The sequence below is a fragment of the Podarcis pityusensis genome, assembly GCF_964106645.2.
Source record: "Podarcis pityusensis genome assembly, chromosome: 13".
Lineage (NCBI taxonomy): Eukaryota > Metazoa > Chordata > Lepidosauria > Squamata > Lacertidae > Podarcis > Podarcis pityusensis.
In genome coordinates, this window is record NC_138038.1 from 13,071,129 (window position 1) to 13,089,620 (window position 18,492).

At 45.6% G+C, this 18,492-nt stretch overlaps 1 protein-coding gene across 4 annotated transcripts in view; it reads right to left on the reverse strand.

Moving 5' to 3' along the window:
- SCN4A (sodium voltage-gated channel alpha subunit 4) overlaps positions 1–18,492 on the reverse strand; it is a 107,349-nt gene that overhangs the window by 79,045 nt on the left and 9,812 nt on the right. For 3 of the 4 annotated variants that reach the window (XM_080976453.1, XM_080976454.1, XM_080976451.1), the window contains exons 2-4: positions 3,291–3,618; positions 1,888–2,008; positions 695–782 (exon numbers count right to left, since the gene is read on the reverse strand). In XM_080976453.1, the coding sequence (XP_080832579.1) occupies positions 695–782; positions 1,888–2,008; positions 3,291–3,560 (479 nt within the window). In that variant the 5' untranslated portion in view covers positions 3,561–3,618. Of the gene's footprint in view, positions 1–694; positions 783–1,887; positions 2,009–3,290; positions 3,619–16,265; positions 16,352–18,492 lie in introns of all 4 variants that reach the window. The other variant, XM_080976452.1, reaches the window with a different exon arrangement.

Sequence of the window (18,492 nt, forward strand, 5' to 3'; positions counted from 1 at the left end):
TCTTATACGCCCAGTCGCCTAATACGCCGGAATCTACGGTACCGTTTGCAAGCAAATCTTAAGTTAGAAGGTAGAATTTGCCGGAATCATACTTCCCAAATTCATATTCACTCTAGAGCCAGAGATCTTTCTTAGAACCTGGGACCCTTTTAAAACTCGATGTACTCAAGAAAATGAACCTAAGGACCTTTGACACTCAGGCTATAGGATCAATTGCTAAAGAGAAGGATTCAGGTTAATGAACCTATGCAGGGAGAGCTGAAAATAAAAGGTGGAAGAGATGGATGTTTTCCCCCCGCCCAAAAAAAATGAAAGCACACTCACTGGCTATATTCACAGATACCACGAAGCCAAAATACCGTAATTTGCATGACTTTGAGCAGTGAAACAACCCCACAACCTGCTTTTTAATCTTCTCCTCATGTCAGCCGGGTTACAATAATACTGCTTCTCAGGGAGTTTGTGTCACCCCCCTGTTATTTTTGAAGCATTATAGTTACTGATTACACAAGTTTTCTGATCACACAAGGTTCCTCATCTGGCCACCCCAGCTTCGCTTTTGGATTAAGAATGCCTGTAAGCTGCTCCTCTGGTTCCATTTCCCCCTCCCACAGCCCAGCCTATAGTGACCAGGCAGAAAACTGGTAAAAGAAAAGGGGAGGGGGGGAGAGAAAGAAAGAAAAGTAACACTTACTCCACATCCTTGGCCCACACTGGCGGGTCACTCATGGTCATGAAGACACAGTTGGCTAAGATGGTGATCATGATAAACATGCTGAATAATTTGAAATGAGGTCAAGGAAATGCATCAGGCCTCTGCTGAAATTCCCAAGACAAACCCGTTTAGTAAAGACAAGGGAACAACAGCCCTGTTGGGTTGTCTCCACCCCCAGCATTTAGCCTGGACATGGAGGTCCAGCTCCGAGGGCCTTCTGGCGGTTCCCTCACTGTGAGAAGTGAAGTTACAGGGAACCAGGCAGAGGGCCTTCTCCGTGGTGGCGCCTGCCCTGTGGAACACCCTCCCATCAGATGTCAAGGAAATAAACAACTATCTGACTTTTAGAAGACATCTGAAGATGTTTAGGGTTAGGGTTAGGGATAGGGATCGCTACGCAGTGAAGGCAGCAATCCCTCTTGCTGTTCTGGCTTCTGGGATAGCTGCGCAGCCTGCATTCACTCCATAAGACGCACACACATTTCCCCTTACTTTCTTAGGAGGGAAAAAGTGAGTCTTATACAGCAAAAAATACGGTATTTTATAGTACAGTACATTGTTTATTGCTTTCATTTTATGGATCAATGGTCTCGTAAGACAGTAAAATTCATATTAAATTGCTGTTTTAGGGGTTGTTCTTAAAAGTCTGGAACGAATTAATCGGTTTTGCATTACTTTCTATGGAAAAGCGCGCCTCGGTTTTGGAACGCTTTGGTTTTGGAACGGACTTCCAGAACAGATTAAGTTTGAGAACCAAGGTACCACTGTAGACGTTGTTCAGCTGGTGACAGTGAAGTGCTTGTTTCCACCAAAAATTCTGCAAATGGAAACGAGAGGGCTTTTTCCCACAGCTGGAACTGAGCTCCAGCAGCTCTCAGGTGGGCACTATTGCCCTTTGAAGAGAACAAGGGAGGTGTTCACAGTGAGTTGTGGCACCCTTTTCTCTAGAAAAATAGCACTGGGAAATCGTATGAGGAAAAGGGTGTTTATCTTCCTCACGTACTACAAGAAAGCAAGGACACTAAATGACACTTTCGCGAAATACTCAGCTGGCCTCTGTCGCTGCAGCCGCCCCCGTCTGGTCCTACAAGAATGACTATGGCATCAGCAAAACCCCACAGCTTCTCCCAAGTGAAACCATGCCATGCGCGTTCTCAGCGAGTGCAAAGGATATGAATGTATAAGCACTTGGATGGCACCTCTCCGGACAATATTGAAAGGATCCAACATATAGAGAGCAGGGGTGGCACTGAACCGGAAAATGCACTTTCCTTTGTTGAGGAGGATGTACGTCTGAGGAAGGGAGAAACAGACATTGCTATTAACCTCAAGTCATGGCAAGTTCTCTTTCAAAACAACGACTTAGCCTGCAAACTTACGTTATGTTGGAACCAGAATGAGGACTCGCGGCTTCCCGAGCATAATGTGGCGTTTGGAAGCGTCTATGAGATTATTGCCAGCCAGACACATAACAAAATATGTTATGTGCTTTACTGTATTTCTGCAGCGAAATGTTATATAGTCATACCTCAGGTTACAGACACTTCAGGCTGCGTTTTTTCGGGTTACGGACCGCTGAAAGCCGCAAGTACCGGAATGGGTTACTTCCGGGTTTCGGTGGTCGCGCATGCGCAGAAGCGCTGCATCGCAACCTGCGCGTGCGCAGACGTGCCGCTGCGGGTTGCGAACGCTGCAGGTTGCAAATGTGCATCCTGCACAGATCACGTTCGCAACCCGAGCGTCCACTGCAAAAGCATATTTATTTTAATAGTGATGTGAATTGTTTATGTGGTGTTTGCTTGGAGCACACTTGCACATAGCATGCTTATAATCTTGCAGGTACAATAATGGATACAAGATGCAAGAATTGTTCATAATTTTAGCAGAAGTGGGGAGAGAACTTGAAGTTTGTCAAGATTAAGGGTGAGACAGGAATTGGGGGGGAAATCTGTGTGGGATAAGCACAACATAGATGCATCCGACTCAGTCCCAGGTTCCTTAAGTTGAGCATCACTACTTGAGTAAACAGTGAATACTGGCCTGTTCTCAGACTGCCTTGCCTCTTTCTCAACTCAATTGCCTGCTTATCTCCAGGCTTCCCAACCTTATAAACTATTATTATTATTATTTAAATATCTATACCACCCTTCATCCAAGGATTATATTCTGATTTCTAGCCATGAGTCGCTTTCTGGTTTCACAGAATATTTCCTAAGGCGCCATCTTTGTTTTCCTCAACACTAGTAAACTGTTGCGTAAGAGGATGGGTGAGCCAATATGGACATTTCAAGGGCAGTAATTAACCAATGAATAAATAAAAAAATCATGGCTTTATGATGTGCTCCTGTATACGAGCCATTTGCAAGTCACCCTTCACACCTTAAGCAACCCAGGACAGCCTCAAAGGTCTAGCTCACATTCATCTATCTATCTATCTATCTATCTATCTATCTATCTATCTATTTGTATTTCCTAAAATATTATACACTGCTTGATTGGGGGGAAAACAACAACCACCTCAAAGCAGTGCTTGAGTTATTCGCTTTCCAATTCCTACCCAACTCTTCCGGCTTACTTTCTGATCTTTGTAGAATGGGTCCAAGTCTTCCAGAGGCACCCCGATTAGCTCTGGGGGAGGGTCCCCATAGATCATTGGGAGACTTCTCCCTTGCTCCAGGTCACTCCGGGGTTTGGCCTCCTTTTCTTCCTCGTGAATCTCCTCATGCTTCGGCTTCAACTTCTCGGCTTCTCGCTCCGCGATCCGTTTCTCTATCTCCTGGAGGGACTCGCGGGTGAATGGGCGCAGGCACTCTGGACCAGGGATGTATGGTGGCGGGGCTGCCATCTTTGCATTCTGCTCCTGGGCCTATTCTGCCTAGTGCCACAAGGCAATGGTGGGGAGGCTGCAAAGACAAGAAAGCGGGGAAAATTTTCATTTTGCACCAGACTGTACAGTCATACCTCGGGTTACTGACGCTTCAGGTTGTGTTTTTTCGGGTTACGGACCCGCCGAAACCCAGAAGTACCGGAACAGGTTACTTCCGGGTTTGGGTGATTGCGCATGCACAGAAGCGCTATATCACGCTTTGTGCATGCACAGAAGTGGCAAATGGCAACCCGCGTGTGCGCAGATGCGCCGCTGAGGGTTGCAAAGGTGCATCCCGCACGGATCACATTCGCAACCTGAACGTCCACTGTACTCCACTACAAACTCATTCATAGCGCTGTGGTCTAAACCACTGAGCCTCTTGGGCTTGCTGGTCGGAAGGTTGGCAGTTCGAATTCCCATGACAGGGTTAGCTCCCGTTGCTCCGTCCCAGCTCCTGCCAACCTATCAGTTCTAAAGCACACCAGTGCAAGTAGATAAATAGGTACCACTGCGGTGGGAAGGTAAACGGCGTTTCCGTGAGCTCTGGTTTCCGTCACGGTGTCCCGTTGCGCCAGAAGCGGTTTAGCCATGCTAGCCACATGACCCGGAAAGCTGTCTGTGGACAAACACCGGCTCCCTCGTCCTGAAAGCGAGATGAGCGCCGCAAGCCCAGAGTCGTCTTCCACTGGACTTAACCGTCCAGGGCTCCTTTACTTTTACCTTACAAGCTCATTCATACAATGACTGGATGCATTTAGACAACCACAGACCCTCCAAGTGTCCCTATTTTCCAGGGACAGCCCTGGATTTACAGAAGCTATCTTGGTTTCTGATTTAATCCTGGAATGTCCCACTTTTCCTTAGGACGTCCCTATTTTCATCGGATAAATGTTGAAGGGTATGGAGTTATGTGTCCCCCAAGCCAAGGAGATGAGTAACTCTACAAACTTCAGAAAATACCAGAAGGCAGCCCTGTATAGGGAAGTTTTGTTAATGTTTTATTGTGTTTTTGTATGTGTTGGAAGTTGGCCAGAGTGGCTGGGGAAACCCAGTCAGATGGGCAGCGTGTAAATAATAAAATGATGATGATGATGATGATGCTACAGGACTCCCCTATTTTCATTGGAGAAATGTTGTTGGAGCAGGTATGCTGCTATGGTGGCGGCAGCTCCCAGTGGGACCCTGCCTCCAATATACAGCCAGGCAGCCTTTGGGCCATAGCTGTCAACTGTCCCTTATTTGGCGGGAAAGTCCCTTATCCCAGCACCCTGTCCCGCTGCTGTCCCTTATTGATGATGTCCCTTAAATTTCCCGGGTTTCAAAGGAAGCAGCTCCTCTCCCTCCCTGCCGGCCAGGGAGGAGGGAGGCTCCAGCTGTGTTGCTTGGCTGCGTTGCTCACCCAATATGGAGTCTAAGAACGACTGGGGGGTGGAGCTTGCATGCCTTGTGCCGATCAAATCGGCCGCGTTGCCTGGGGACTCGCCTTTGCTCAGCACTTCCCAGCGGAGAGGTGACGGTGGTTTCCCTTGCTGCATCCCCTTTGCCGGGTTGCTGCGCTGTGGGAACCACCGCTTGAGGCTTCGTTTGGCTGCTGGCTGGGCTTTCTGCCTTTGGCTGGGAGGGGCTCAGAAGCTGAACATAGCTGTGCTCTGAAAATCCCTTATTTTGGCTGCTGGTCCCTTATTTTCGAGGCTGCTGGTCCCTTATTTTCAAATCTGTAAGTTGGCAGCTATGCTTTGGGCAGCCTCCTGCGCTTGGCAGCTTCTCCAGCTGCTGTGGACCATCAGAGAAAGCGTCAGGTTTCAGCAACAAGATGACTCAGGCCATTCCTCCCAAGGAAGAAGAGGAAGAGGCAGGAGGAGGAAGACGCATGTAAGATGGAAACAGGGCTGCGGCTCACCGTCATCAGGGCTGCTCCGGGGCGGCTGGAAAACGGCATTTTAAGCTCCCACAATGCTCCAGGGCACTGAGGCGATTAAAATGGAAGCACTCGGGTCCAGCTGCCCCGTGTGGAGGGCCTTGGGCACTCAGCCTGCTGGGGCACTGGAGCCTGGCAGTTGTCCTGCGATGCCAGGTGCAGATTCCAGGCCGGCCTCTTTGCCGCTTGTCAGCCACACTGGACCCCTATGTAGGCCTCGGCCCCCATTCTAGCTGCCAGCCCTTCCTCATTTATTTATTTCCAAAAAAATTAATCATTTTAAAAGACAAATAAAAAACACAAACAGAAAAGACGAACAATACGAACAAATTCTTGTCATATCCTTATTTTTCTAAACATTGTTAAGTGGGATTCCCCAAGTCCCACCTATCTGATTCTCATTTTACTTCACCTTTAGCAGTTTACATATATCATAATTTCTAACCATCTCTTTTTTTAAATCGCACTTAAAATATCTTCACATTTTATCGCTTACAAATTATACTATTTTAAAATACCCTATCTTCTACTTCTAACCCTACAGCCTATATACACCTCCAAAGCTATTCTAAGGTTTAAATATTAACATATTTTTTCAAATATTCCTTATGCCCTTCCTCATTTGCAAGCCATTTCACACACTGCAGATGATGAGATATGTTTTCTGAGCCATGGGTTATTAGCAGATCGTTATGTTGTTGTTTTTCTAATTATTGCTGGTTTTTAAAACCAAAACCACCATCTTGGCTTCATTGCAGAGAAAATAAATGCAGCAATACGTCAGAGGAGATCTGTAGTTTAATGCCGGGGAGGGGAAGGCAGTAATTTTTGGCATGAGAATTAGGGTGTTGCCCGAGTATCCTTCGTATCATCTGCGAAGTATTTTGGAGAGTACAGAAACGTACTGAGCTCAGACACTGCCCTGACCACAGCAAGCATCCAGCTCTGGCCCTCAAATGCCCCATAATAGACTCACACCCATCCCAGGATCATGAACCGGCAACCACACACGCTGAGAAAATAAAATCAAGGGATTTTAAAGTTACCGAACTATGCAGAGATGGCGGAGCGGATAGCAAAAATAAGAGATCAATGAGACGGAAATGTTGCTGGAGATTATTTCTGGACTATTTAAGAAAAATATATATAGTCAAATGCAAATGCAAGCAGGATTTGAATTATAGGCAAGGGAAGGAGAATAAATAAATGATTGTAATATAAGAAATATTAGAAAAGAAATGGTTATGGCAGCAAAGAAAGGATTACAAGAGGAATATCACGGACGTTAGGATGTAATAAATTATTATATTATTTTAAATTTTGTGGGCGGAAACGAATACAAAATTATTAGAAATTATTAGAAAAAAAGAAAAGGAAAGAAAACCATTGGAGTATTTTATTGGAGGGATAGGATTTTGATCATACAGTGGTACCTCGCAAGACGAATGCCTCGCAAGACAAAAAAACTCGCTAGACGAAAGGGTTTTTTGTTTTTTGAGCTGCTTCGCAAGACGATTTTCCCTATGGGCTTGCTTCGCAAGACGGAAACATCTTGCAAGTTTGTTTCCTTTTTCTTAACACCGTTAATACAGTTGCGACTTGACTTCGAGGAGCAACTCATAGAACGCGGTGTGGTAGCCTTTTTTGAGGTTTTTAAAGACTTTGGTGATTTTTTAAGCTTTTCCAAAACTTTCCCGACACCGTGCTTCGCAAGACGAAAAAAATCGCAAGACAACAAAACTCGCGGAACGAATTAATTTCGTCTTGCGAGGCACCACTGTATCCACGTTTGGGCATTTGAGATAATGGAATGAATGATCTGGGCCAGCTGGAAAGACTCTGCAAATTCATTATTATGATTGTAACTATTTACTACTACTGCTGCTGCTATTACTACTTTCCTGTGGCATGTGGCTGGCATCACTCGGGGACAAACCAGATGTTTCTTTAATGACACGATTGCCCATTTAAAATCTGGGGTCACTGGGACTGCAATACATGGCGTGGAGAGGTCTAACTCCTCCCTCTCTGGCCACAATCCCAACAACATCCCCTCAAGCAGCAATTATCACTAGGGGGGAGAAGCTCCCAGGTCTCCCCCCCACCCCATATCATTGCCATACAGGGGATGGTTTTACATATTGCTATTAAATGTATTTCTACACAGGTACACAGGCTGAGACCCCACCTGCCCGCAGACTGTCTCCCCAGGGTGGTGCATGCTCTAGTTATCTCTCGCTTGGACTACTGTAATGCGCTCTATGTGGGGCTACCTTTGAAGTTGACCCGGAAACTACAACTAATCCAGAATGCGGCAGCTAGACTGGTGACTGGGAGTGGCCGCCGAGACCACATAACACCGGTCCTGAAAGACCTACACTGGCTCCCAGTATGTTTCCGAGCACAATTCAAAGTGTTGGTGCTGACCTTTAAAGCCCTAAACGGCCTCGGTCCAGTATACCCAGTGGCGTAGCGTGGGTTGTCAGCACCCGGGGCAAGGTAAGTAATTTGCGCCCCCTAACCCATGGATTTTAGCACTCGAGTCTCTTCCACTAGATTAGTTAGTGTGAGAGCGCCCCCCCAAATGTTGCGCCCGGTGCAGCCAGCCCCCCCTGCACCCCCCACGCTACGCCACTGAGTATACCTGAAGGAGCGTCTCCACCCCCATCATTCTGCCCGGACACTGAGGTCCAGCGCCGAGGGCCTTCTGGCGGTTCCCTCGCTGCGAGAAGCCAAGTTACAGGGAACCAGGCAGAGGGCCTTCTCGGTAGTGGCACCCACCCTGTGGAATGCTCTCCCACCAGATGTCAAAGAGAAAAACAACTACCAGACTTTTAGAAGACATCTGAAGGCAGCCCTGTTTAGGGAAGCTTTTAATGTTTAATAGACTATTGTATTTTAATATTCTGCATATATATTTCTATGTCATGCCATAACCAAAGCTCTGGGCGGCATACATGAAAATGCTTAAAACATGAAAGGAATAGACAGATAAATGCAGTTGATGAAGTTGATGAAGGTGATGGTTAGTTGATGTCTCTGGGTGGGACAAGTTAAGATCTACCCATGAAGGAGGACTTTATATTCTTCTCTTTTCCTCTTGTTTTTTAGATTCATTTGTTACTCTACTGTAATGCATTATGAAAAGTCTTAATAAAATCTTAAAAGAAAGATTAAATACAGTGAAAACTGCTATAACAACAATACAAAACTATTACAGATCCGAGCACTTGTTCTTTTTTCGCCCTGGTGCTTTCCCTGCAAAAAAACAAAAAAAACCCCCGCTCTTTACTGCTGAATTGGAACAAACACCAATCCATGGAAAACTCGAAGTGCCATTTGCTCTGTTTCAATGGTAAAAATCCGAGTTTTCCTGGGGAAAGAGGTGGGGCTCTCAGAACACGGACCAGGAAAACACATACCTGTTTCTAGAAAGCATGGGGCAAAAAATGAGTGCGGATAAGCCCTTAAGGGAGCTTTCAAACTGTTGCAATTTTCAGGCGGGATTCAATCCTATACCAGCAAATTCTGGTTAAATAATTAAAGCTGCTTCAGAGCTCTTGAGCAACAAGTCCACTTCCTCAAAGGCTAGCATTTTATTTTTTTGCAACAAGGAAAGTGAAGGGGAAACACAGTGGGAAGTAGGAGATAACACTGGTTTTAGATTATACTATGCAAAATATGGTCAGAAGCTCAACATCAAAAAAACGAAGATCATGGCCACTGGTCCCATCACCTCCTGGCAAATAGAAGGGGAAGAAATGGAGGCAGTGAGAGATTTTACTTTCTTGGGCTCCATTATCATTGCAGATGGTGACAGCAGCCACGAAATTAAAAGACGCCTGCTTCTTGGGAGAAAAGCAATGACAAACCTAGACAGCATCTTAAAAAGCAGAGACATCACCTTGCCGACAAAGGTCCGTATAGTTAAAGCTATGGTTTTCCCAGTAGTGATGTATGGAAGTGAGAGCTGGGCCATAAAGAAGGCTGATCGCCGAAGAATGGATGCTTTTGAATTATGGTGCTGGAGGAGACTCTTGAGAGTCCCATGGACTGCAAGAAGATCAAACCTATCCATTCTGAAGGAAATCAGCCCTGAGTGCTCACTGGAAGGACAGATCCTGAAGCTGAGACTCCAAGACTTTGGCCACCTCATGAGAAGAGAAGACTCCCTATAAAAGACCCTGAAGTTGGGAAAGATGGAGGGCACAAGGAGAAGGGGACGACAGAGGATGAGATGGTTGGACAGTGTTCTCGAAGCTACCAGCATGAGTTTGACCAAATTGTGGGAGGCAGTGGAAGACTGGAGTGCCTGGTGTGCTCTGGTCCATGGGGTCACAAAGAGTCGGACACGACTAAACAACAACAAATGCTGGTTGGTTCTTATGGCTGTACATGGTTTTATGGCAATTTTTGTAACCGATGAGCATTTTATCTTTATGGAACCAGCTCTGTGAGGACAGTTGTTCTGTGGGGGGGGGGGGCAGGGGAAAGCCCTCCTAATTACTATTAATAAAATAATACTCAGCCTGTCTGGCTTTTCCTGGCTGGATGTGAAATGGAGAAAGAGAAAGGTAGGAGGGGGAACGATGCCGACAGTGCAGACTGCACCATGGGAGGGCTGTCAATGAGGAAGACCGGAGGGTGGGGGCACAGAAATCAAGATGTGAAGGATTTCTGACGGGGCAGGTGGCATTTGAGTTTAGGAAGCAAGAAAGTACAGGGCAGTTCAGGACATTAACAAAACACAGTCTCTAGGGATTAAGGCTGCAATCCTAACTCTCCTTACCCAAGGGCAAGCCCCACTAAATTCAATAGGGCTTCCTTTTGAGTAGACTTAGTTAGCATTCTGCTGGAAGTCTCACTGGACTGATTTCTGAATAAAGACACTTTCAGATCACACTGGGAGGCTTCATGTCAATAATGTGACCTGACTTTTGCCTTTTTTTTGTGAGGACAGGCGATGCAAGACTAGAATGGGGGAGATAGCACTAAATCACGAATTATGCAAGGCCACTGTTATAATTCCACCCCAGCTGACTGTGAAAGAGCAATGTATTGGCAGCGCTAAAGGGTCCTAGTGTAGCCTGGAAGCAAACTGGAGAATCCGGACAATGCTACTGCCATCCTGTTGCATTTCAGTGTTTCCTGTGTTCCCCATGGCCTTTTTTTGAAACTTGATATGCGGCAGGTTTTCCCCAGCTGAAATACAATTATAGCATGTCTGGTGTATATAGTCAACGTGCTGTTGAAGCTTTTCTACGCTACTGTCCTTCTAATTAAAAGCTTCCTTCTTGTTGCTTCTTCCATTTGGTGTTCAATGGAGTATGGCAGTAGTAATGAATTTCCCCTTAGTCCTCCCTATGGGCGATAGGAACTGACTAATTAGGACATAATTCATCAGCAATGATGCACTACACAGAAAGAAAGCAAAAGGGCAGAACCTGTGAGAAGGAAGCTACTAATTAATATTGATGGGGACCTTTAAATAATACTTACTTCTGGATAAACTTCCTAATCTTAGCTTTGTCAACAACACTGTTGAACAACTAAGTGCTATATAAAGTGCTATGTGAAATCACCTTTTTAATTCCACTTCCATAAAATTGTGGGAAGGGAAAGCCTCAGCAGTGCTAAAGGGCTCTAATCAAACTTAGATCAAAGAGTGCTGGAACATGCCTAACTAGTCACACTACTGACAACATGCCATTTTTCTCATGATTGTGTTACTACAACTGGGCCACACAGCTAGGAAAAAGCGGAAAGATTGCTAGGGCAGCAGGTATCGCTTTGAGCTGGGCTTGAACTTCAGGCACCACACATTTTAAACATTGGGTTAAAACATGGGTAGGAAAACTAAGGCCCGGGGGCCAGATCCATCCCAATCGCCTTCTAAATCCGGCCCGCAGATGGTCCGGGAATCAGCGTGTTTTTACATGAGTAGAATGTGTCCTTTTATTTAAAATGCATCTCTGGGTTATTTGTGGGGCATAGGAATTTGTTCATCCCCCCCCCCCCGAATATAGTCCGGCCCCCCACAAAATCTTAGGGACAGTGGACCGGCCCCCTGCTGAAAAAGTTTGCTGACCCCTGGGTTAAAAGGTAGCTTGAAAATACAGACCTCTCTCACACCTAAAATTGTCCCTGTAACCCAATGCCACTTGGCCGAGTCCATTTCCTTCTGCGGTTTTGATGGCATACTTTGTTCCTTCAAACTTCCTGATTTGAAACTTGCACAAAGGACCTCCCTCCACTTTCCGGGATTATCTGACGCCCTGAAGGAAGCTGACTTAGCGGCTAGCTGGAGAGAATTTTATCCTGGGAGGTGAAACAAGAGCCTGTATTAAAAGGCCCATCCGGAACAGAGGTTTAAAAAGCAACACCACAGAGCCTAATCCTGCCAGTCTTGAGGCGTCCAAAATTGCAGAGTATATTGTACACAAATGTATACATGGCAGAAGGAAGTTAAAGCAACAGTCCTCCTAAGAATGCCTGAGAAGGAACACCCAGCTAGTGAAATCCACGAGATTTATTTCCAAGTAAGTGTGCTTAAGACTGGAGTAGCGCACTTGATGAAAACAGATCTCTTATAGCTCTATCTTTCATCACTCCATTTCCCGTAACTGCCCAGCAAATATCAGCGCAACAATGACCACACCTCAACTCTTCATCTGGAAGAATCATGCAAAATATTACAAACTTTCTTGAACTTTCTGGTGATTCGTAGACGGACGCATTTGATTTTGGAGTAGAAATACATGTCCACACACCCACCCCATTTCATACACTTTGTTGTGATTGCAGTCAGTTTACACAACCGCTAGTGAAATGCTTGCCATTTTGATGGGTGTGTTATGGAGGGATGTGCGGATGCCTGATTATCGTCTTCCAAAGCTCCTCTACTCCAAACTTAAAAATGGTAAGCATAATGCTGGTGATCAACAAAAGAGGTTCAAAGACTCTCTCAAGGCAAATCTAAAAAAAACAAATGTAGTATAAACACTGACACCTGGGAAACACTGGACGGCGAGCGCTCCAGTTGGAGAACAGCCTTTACCAAAGGTGTCATGGGCTTTGAAGATGCTTGAACCCAGGACAAAAGGGAGAAATGTGCTAAGAGGAAGGCACGCTTGGCAAACCCTCACCATGATCAACTCCCGCCCAGAAGCCTATGCCCCCACTGTGGAAGGAGGTGTGGATCCAGAATTGGCCTCCACAGTCACTTACGGACTCAATTTTAAAACCGTGTTTTTGGAAGGCAATCTTACTTGGCTACGAGTGATTGCCAAAGAAGAAGACCTTTAGGTTGTGATCATCCTTCTAGGGCAGGGTGGGGCTGCATCCCCTTGTGGTGAACCCTCTGGGAACCCTCTGGGAAAAATGTACACAAGTACAACATCCCCTTCCCTGCATACATTGTAGGGACTTCCATACATAGAAACACTTGCGGTTCATCCACACTTTTGCTTGTCCATGCCTAGAAAGCACGGGGAATACAATGTACTGGATCTGGAGGGATTTGACAATGTATTTGATTGGCATGCATACTTATGGTATGATAAGATAAAGGCCCATAAAGGTTTTAAAAATCATGTAATTAGAAAATCTTTATATAATGTTTGGACAATGAAATTCAGTTAGGGGGGATTTGAGGAAGTCACGTAATAATGGAATTTTAAATGACTATAAGAAAGAATATGTGTTTTTATTTTTATTTTTCTTGTAGTATTGTAGTGTGTGTTTTGTTTTGTATGTTTTATTCGTTATAGATGTAAAAAAGCAATTTTTAATTTTATTTTATTTTATTGAAAATAAAATAAAATAGAAAGCACAGGAATACAGTGGTACCTTGGTACTCGAACAGCTTGGCTCCCAGACAAATCTGCTCCAGAATGCAGCAAACCAGGAAGTAAGTGTTCTAGTTTGCGAACATTTTTCAGAAGCTGAATGTCTGATGCGGCTTCTGCTTGCGCGCAGGAAGCTCCTGCAGCCAATCGGAAGCTGCGCCTTGGTTTTTGAACGGTTTCAGGAGTCGAAAGGACTCCCAGAACGGATGAAGTTCGAGAACCAAGGAACTACTGCAAGCATTTTTTTGCTGGTCCCACGATTTCTCGGAACACATCTGATCAGTTTTGCCTTTCCCCTCCACTCCCCCCCCCAAAAACCCCCACTCTTTAGCACTAAATCAGAACAAACAGCAATCTGCAGAAAACCTGATTGCCATTTGTTCTGATTCTGTGTGGATAAGTCCTACATGATCACATACAGTCAGTGGAGAACGAATCACCAACCATTTAGCTGCCTAACGATTACTAGGCTTAGGGAAGGAGGTGGGAAGGTGCCCCCCCGGAAATGGTTGCACGGCCCTAAATCCACCTTTGCATAGGGATAAGGCAGTTCTCTATAGTTTGACAGCAGTTTGATATGCAGATATTAGCATATGCTAATATATATTAAAATTAGCAGGGACGTGGGTGGCGCTATGGTCTAAACCACTGAGCCTCTTGGGCTTGCTGATCAGAAGGTCGGCAGTTCAAATCCCCATGACGGGGTAAGCTCCCGTTGCTCTGTCCCAGCTCCTGCCTAGGTAGCAGTTCGAAAGCATGCCAGTGCAAGTAGATAAATAGGTACCGCTGCAGCGGGAAGGTAAACAGAGTTTCCATGCGCTCTGGCATTCGTCACAGTCCCACAGGGGGAGGAATAGCTTTTCTGAAGCCTTGACACTGCAATAGAAATGTTTTGAACCAGCCTTCCCCCAGCCTGCTGCCCTGGAGAGTTTTTGACCACAGTTCAAATAATCCTGGGGTGTTGGGACTCACTGGAATTGCATTCCAAAACAACTAGAGGTATCCAGACTGCAGGACGCTGTTTTTAAACAAGCAGGGCTAGAAAGAGCGTGGCCACTTACACACTGCCCCCTGCCCCTTTTCCACATGGTAATATATATGTGTGACTTTAGTAATGACTTTAATTTCACTGGAAATACAACAAATCTCACAATTGTGAGGAAAACAATGGCCAGATAAAATAATAATAATAATAATAATAATAATAATAATAATAATAATAATAATAATTTATTACCCCCCCCCCCAATCTGGCTGAGCTTCCCCATTCCCCACTCTGGGCGGCTTCCAACAAGAGATTAAAAATACATTAAAACATCAGTCATTAAAAACTTCCCTAAACAGGGCTGCCTTCAGATGTCTTCTAAACGTCATTTATCTGACATCTGATGGGAGGGCATTCCACAGGGCGGGTGCCACTACCAAGAAGGCCCTCTGCCTGGTTCCCTGTAACTTTGCTTCTTGCAGTGAGGGAACTGCCAATAGGCCTTTGGAGCTGGACCTCAGTGTCCAGGCTGAGTGATGGGGGTGGAGACGCTCCTTCAGGTATACAGGTATAGATGACCTAAGACAGGCTTCCTCAACCTCGGCCATCCAGATGTTTTGAGACTACAATTCCCAGCATCCCTGACCACTGGTCCAGCTAGGTAGGGATAATGGGAGTTGTAGGCCAAAAACATCTGCGGGACCGAGGTTGAGGAAGCCTGACCTAAGATACTGCTTATGTGGAGGGCGAGAGCTGGGGTGAAGTGGTGGAGAAGTCAGCAAAGTCTGGACATACAGTGGTACCTCGGGTTACAGATGCTTCAGGTTACAGACGCTTCAGGTTACAGACTCCGCTAACCCAGAAATAGTACCTTGGGTTAAGAACTTTGCTTCAGGATGAGAACAGAAATCATGCTCCGGCGGCGCGGCAGCAGTGGGAGGCCCCATTAGCTAAAGTGGTGCTTCAGGTTAAGAACAGTTTCAGGTTAAGAATGGACCTCCGGAACGAATTAAGTACTTAACCTGAGGTACCACTGTACTGGCAGAGCTAATCTGCCATGCTCGCCAGTGTGCCTGCACCGCACTGACCTTCCCGCTGCCGCCCACTCCCAGCTCTGGGTAAGCAGCAATGACCCCACCGCCAGGAAGCCAGCATTGCAGTCGCATCCCATGGGGCAGGCCACGTCTAGACCCATTCACAGGGGTGGCCCATCCTGTTTCGCCGCCTGAGGCACAACGGAAAGGCGCTGCCGCCACTCCATCAAAGCCTTGTTTACCGGGGTTACGTAGATGCCGAGATATTGCGACAGTTACGCAAGATCAGGCCCCAAGCTGCCGCTGCTTCCGCCGGATGACCCCCGTGGTGGCCAGGGTGGGACACTCCATCCGACTCCACCACCCGAGGCAGCTACTTCATTCCACCTAATGGGCAGGCCGGCCCTATGTACTGGCTCAATCTGCTGCCCTTGTGCTGGTGCACAACTTCAAGGCCGCCCATCTCTCTCTTTTATCCGAAATCCAGACTTGGGCCAAACAGCCCTTGAAACAGAGCACACCTTCTAAAAGAGAAATTCTCCTCTGGAATTCAGGACAGCTGGCCACCCTGCCTTCCTACCAGGAACTAAAAAGCGTAAAAGGAGTGCTAAAATATATATATGCCGCTGCTCGTACTGCATCAGACCACTGATCCCATCTCGCTCATTCCTGCCGCCTCCAACTCCTCTGCCATTTTTAAATTTTATGTCCCCCATTTTTAATGCTGCTCTGCCATCTGCTGTTTTAGATTTTGTCGCTGTCAGTTTTGTCCTGTGCATTTTATTGCTTTTGTTGCATTGTTAATTGGATTTGTACTTTCCTTGTAAACACACTCTGGGGAAGAGGCTTTGAGTGGCAGGGTCTGAGCTACTGCCCAATAAATAAGCTAACTCTTACGTCTTTTCAAATTTGTGAACGGCCAAGATTGAAGCAAGGGGCGTTCTTCACGCAGGCAGGTCATCCCTCTCGACGCTTTGCCATTTCTGAATCAACGGTCAGGGAAACAAATGGAGCATTACTAGAAATAGGGATGAGCGACTCTGTCAATTTTGGGTCTTCTCAGTTTCTCATTTCCTCCCCAGTTCTCCACATTTCCACATCAGCTTGCAATTTTTTTAAAAGTCCTTGTGAAAATTCTCACCAGCACTTTAGTGAGAATTTCTCCTAAAATGCACAATATTTTTTGCATTTAATTTTGTGTAAAACCTACATTTTTGCAAAGCAGTTCTGTCTAATATAATGCATTTTTGCATACTAAAAGTTTTTTATGGGCACTTTAATGAATGCATCTTTGTACGCGTTACTTGGCTGGAGAACAACAAAATCTGAATAAATGCCGATTTCAAAAGCTGGCTGTGTTTCTCTCAATATTTATTTCATTCATTTAAAAAAACGGTATATTTGTCCTTTTTCAAAACCAAACAAACCCCAAAACCTTGTGAACTCAAGGCATCTAAGAATATTAAAATGTAAGAAGTATACCAAAGATATATAAAAACAACAACAATCAAAATGAAACAGGATTCGACATACTGGCGGTTGCCCCAAGCCCCGCAAAAAACTAAGTACATCTTCGGAAAACATGGAATTCATCAATACAAGGTGCAGAAATGGCCACAGACTGCTTTTTAAAGACATTAACTGTATATTATGTCACCGACATGATTAAAAATCATGTCACTGTTTTTTTTATTTTAATAATGTTAGGTAAGGGAGGGAAATTGTTATGTGGGGAGGTCAGGGGAAGGCCTAAGCCTCCCTGTGGTATTGCCTCACTGTGTGCTCCTGTTAGTAGTAAGAAAAAGCTCTCATGGGCACTGATTGGAGGCTTTTTGCTGGGACTTCCCCCCCTAATGCTACTACTACTACTACTACTACTACTACTACTAATAATAATAATTTGTTATTTATACCCCACCCATCTGGCTGGGTTTCCGCAGCCACTCTTGGTGGCTTCCAACTGAATATTAAAAAACAATACAGCATCAGACATTAAAAGCTTCCCTAAACAGGGCCGCCTTCAGTTGTCTTTTAAAAGTAAAATAGTTGTTTATTTCCTTGACATCTGCTGGGAGGGCGTTCCTGTTGGGAGTCATTCTGCAAAGAAACAGTAAAGATGTTTGTATCTTTAAGAACTGTTTCTGTGAGCTTTGGGCAGATTGGGTACAGCTGGTCATGACTATAAAAGGAGGAAAAGTTGCAGTTTGAACTTTGCCTGCAGGGGAAAACACCCACAAGCTTTGTTGTTTTGTAATCAAACCTTTATTTGATTTGGTTTTACATTGGTCTCGTGGTGTCATAGTTTCTGTCATCTGCCACCAGAGGGGAAAAACCCTCTAACGGTTCCACAGGGCAGGTGCCACTACCAAGAAGGCCCTCTGCCTGCTTCCCTGTCACCTCACTTCTCGCAGCGAAGGAACCTCCAGAAGGCCCTTGGCGCTGGACCTCAGTGTCTGGGCTGGATGATGGGGATGGAGACGCTCCTTCAGGTACACAGCTAAATGCTGCAGGGGTTGGCCCTGTTTTGCAGAGAAACATATCTTGCTAATGTTAGAAACATTGGACTCAATGGACCTTTGGCCTGATCCAAGTTCGTTATCATGAAACTCCAGTGCAGTCTCCTCCCAAGAATGCCCACCCGGTAAAAAGCTGCCCCCGAAAGCAAACGAGACACAGTGATTGAGATGCAGAAATTAATCTATGTTGTTCTCACATTTTTGCAAATAGAAGCCACGTTGGGGGGGGGGGGGAGAAAGGGACCACAATGCATCATGTTAGCCTTGTACCCAGACATGGTAAGGTTTGTGTAGAACTGGGGCTTTAAATGTGGCTTGAAGGAGCAGAGGGGGAGAGGCGTCAATAATACTCCGGTAATAGACTTAGCTCGAGAGAGGTAACGTCAGTGCTTTTCTTTGAAAGCAGATATCTGCATCAGAGGGCACACAAGCCCTCTGAAAATCTTGTTTACCAATGCAATTTTGACGGTAGGAGGCTGCAGTCCTAGACTTACCCTTCTGAACTCAATGGGAATTACTTCTGAGTAGACATGGATAGGATTGCACCATTCATATATTACCTGAATTCATATTGGACCCTTCCTTGTTTTTGAAATTGCGTGGTCAGT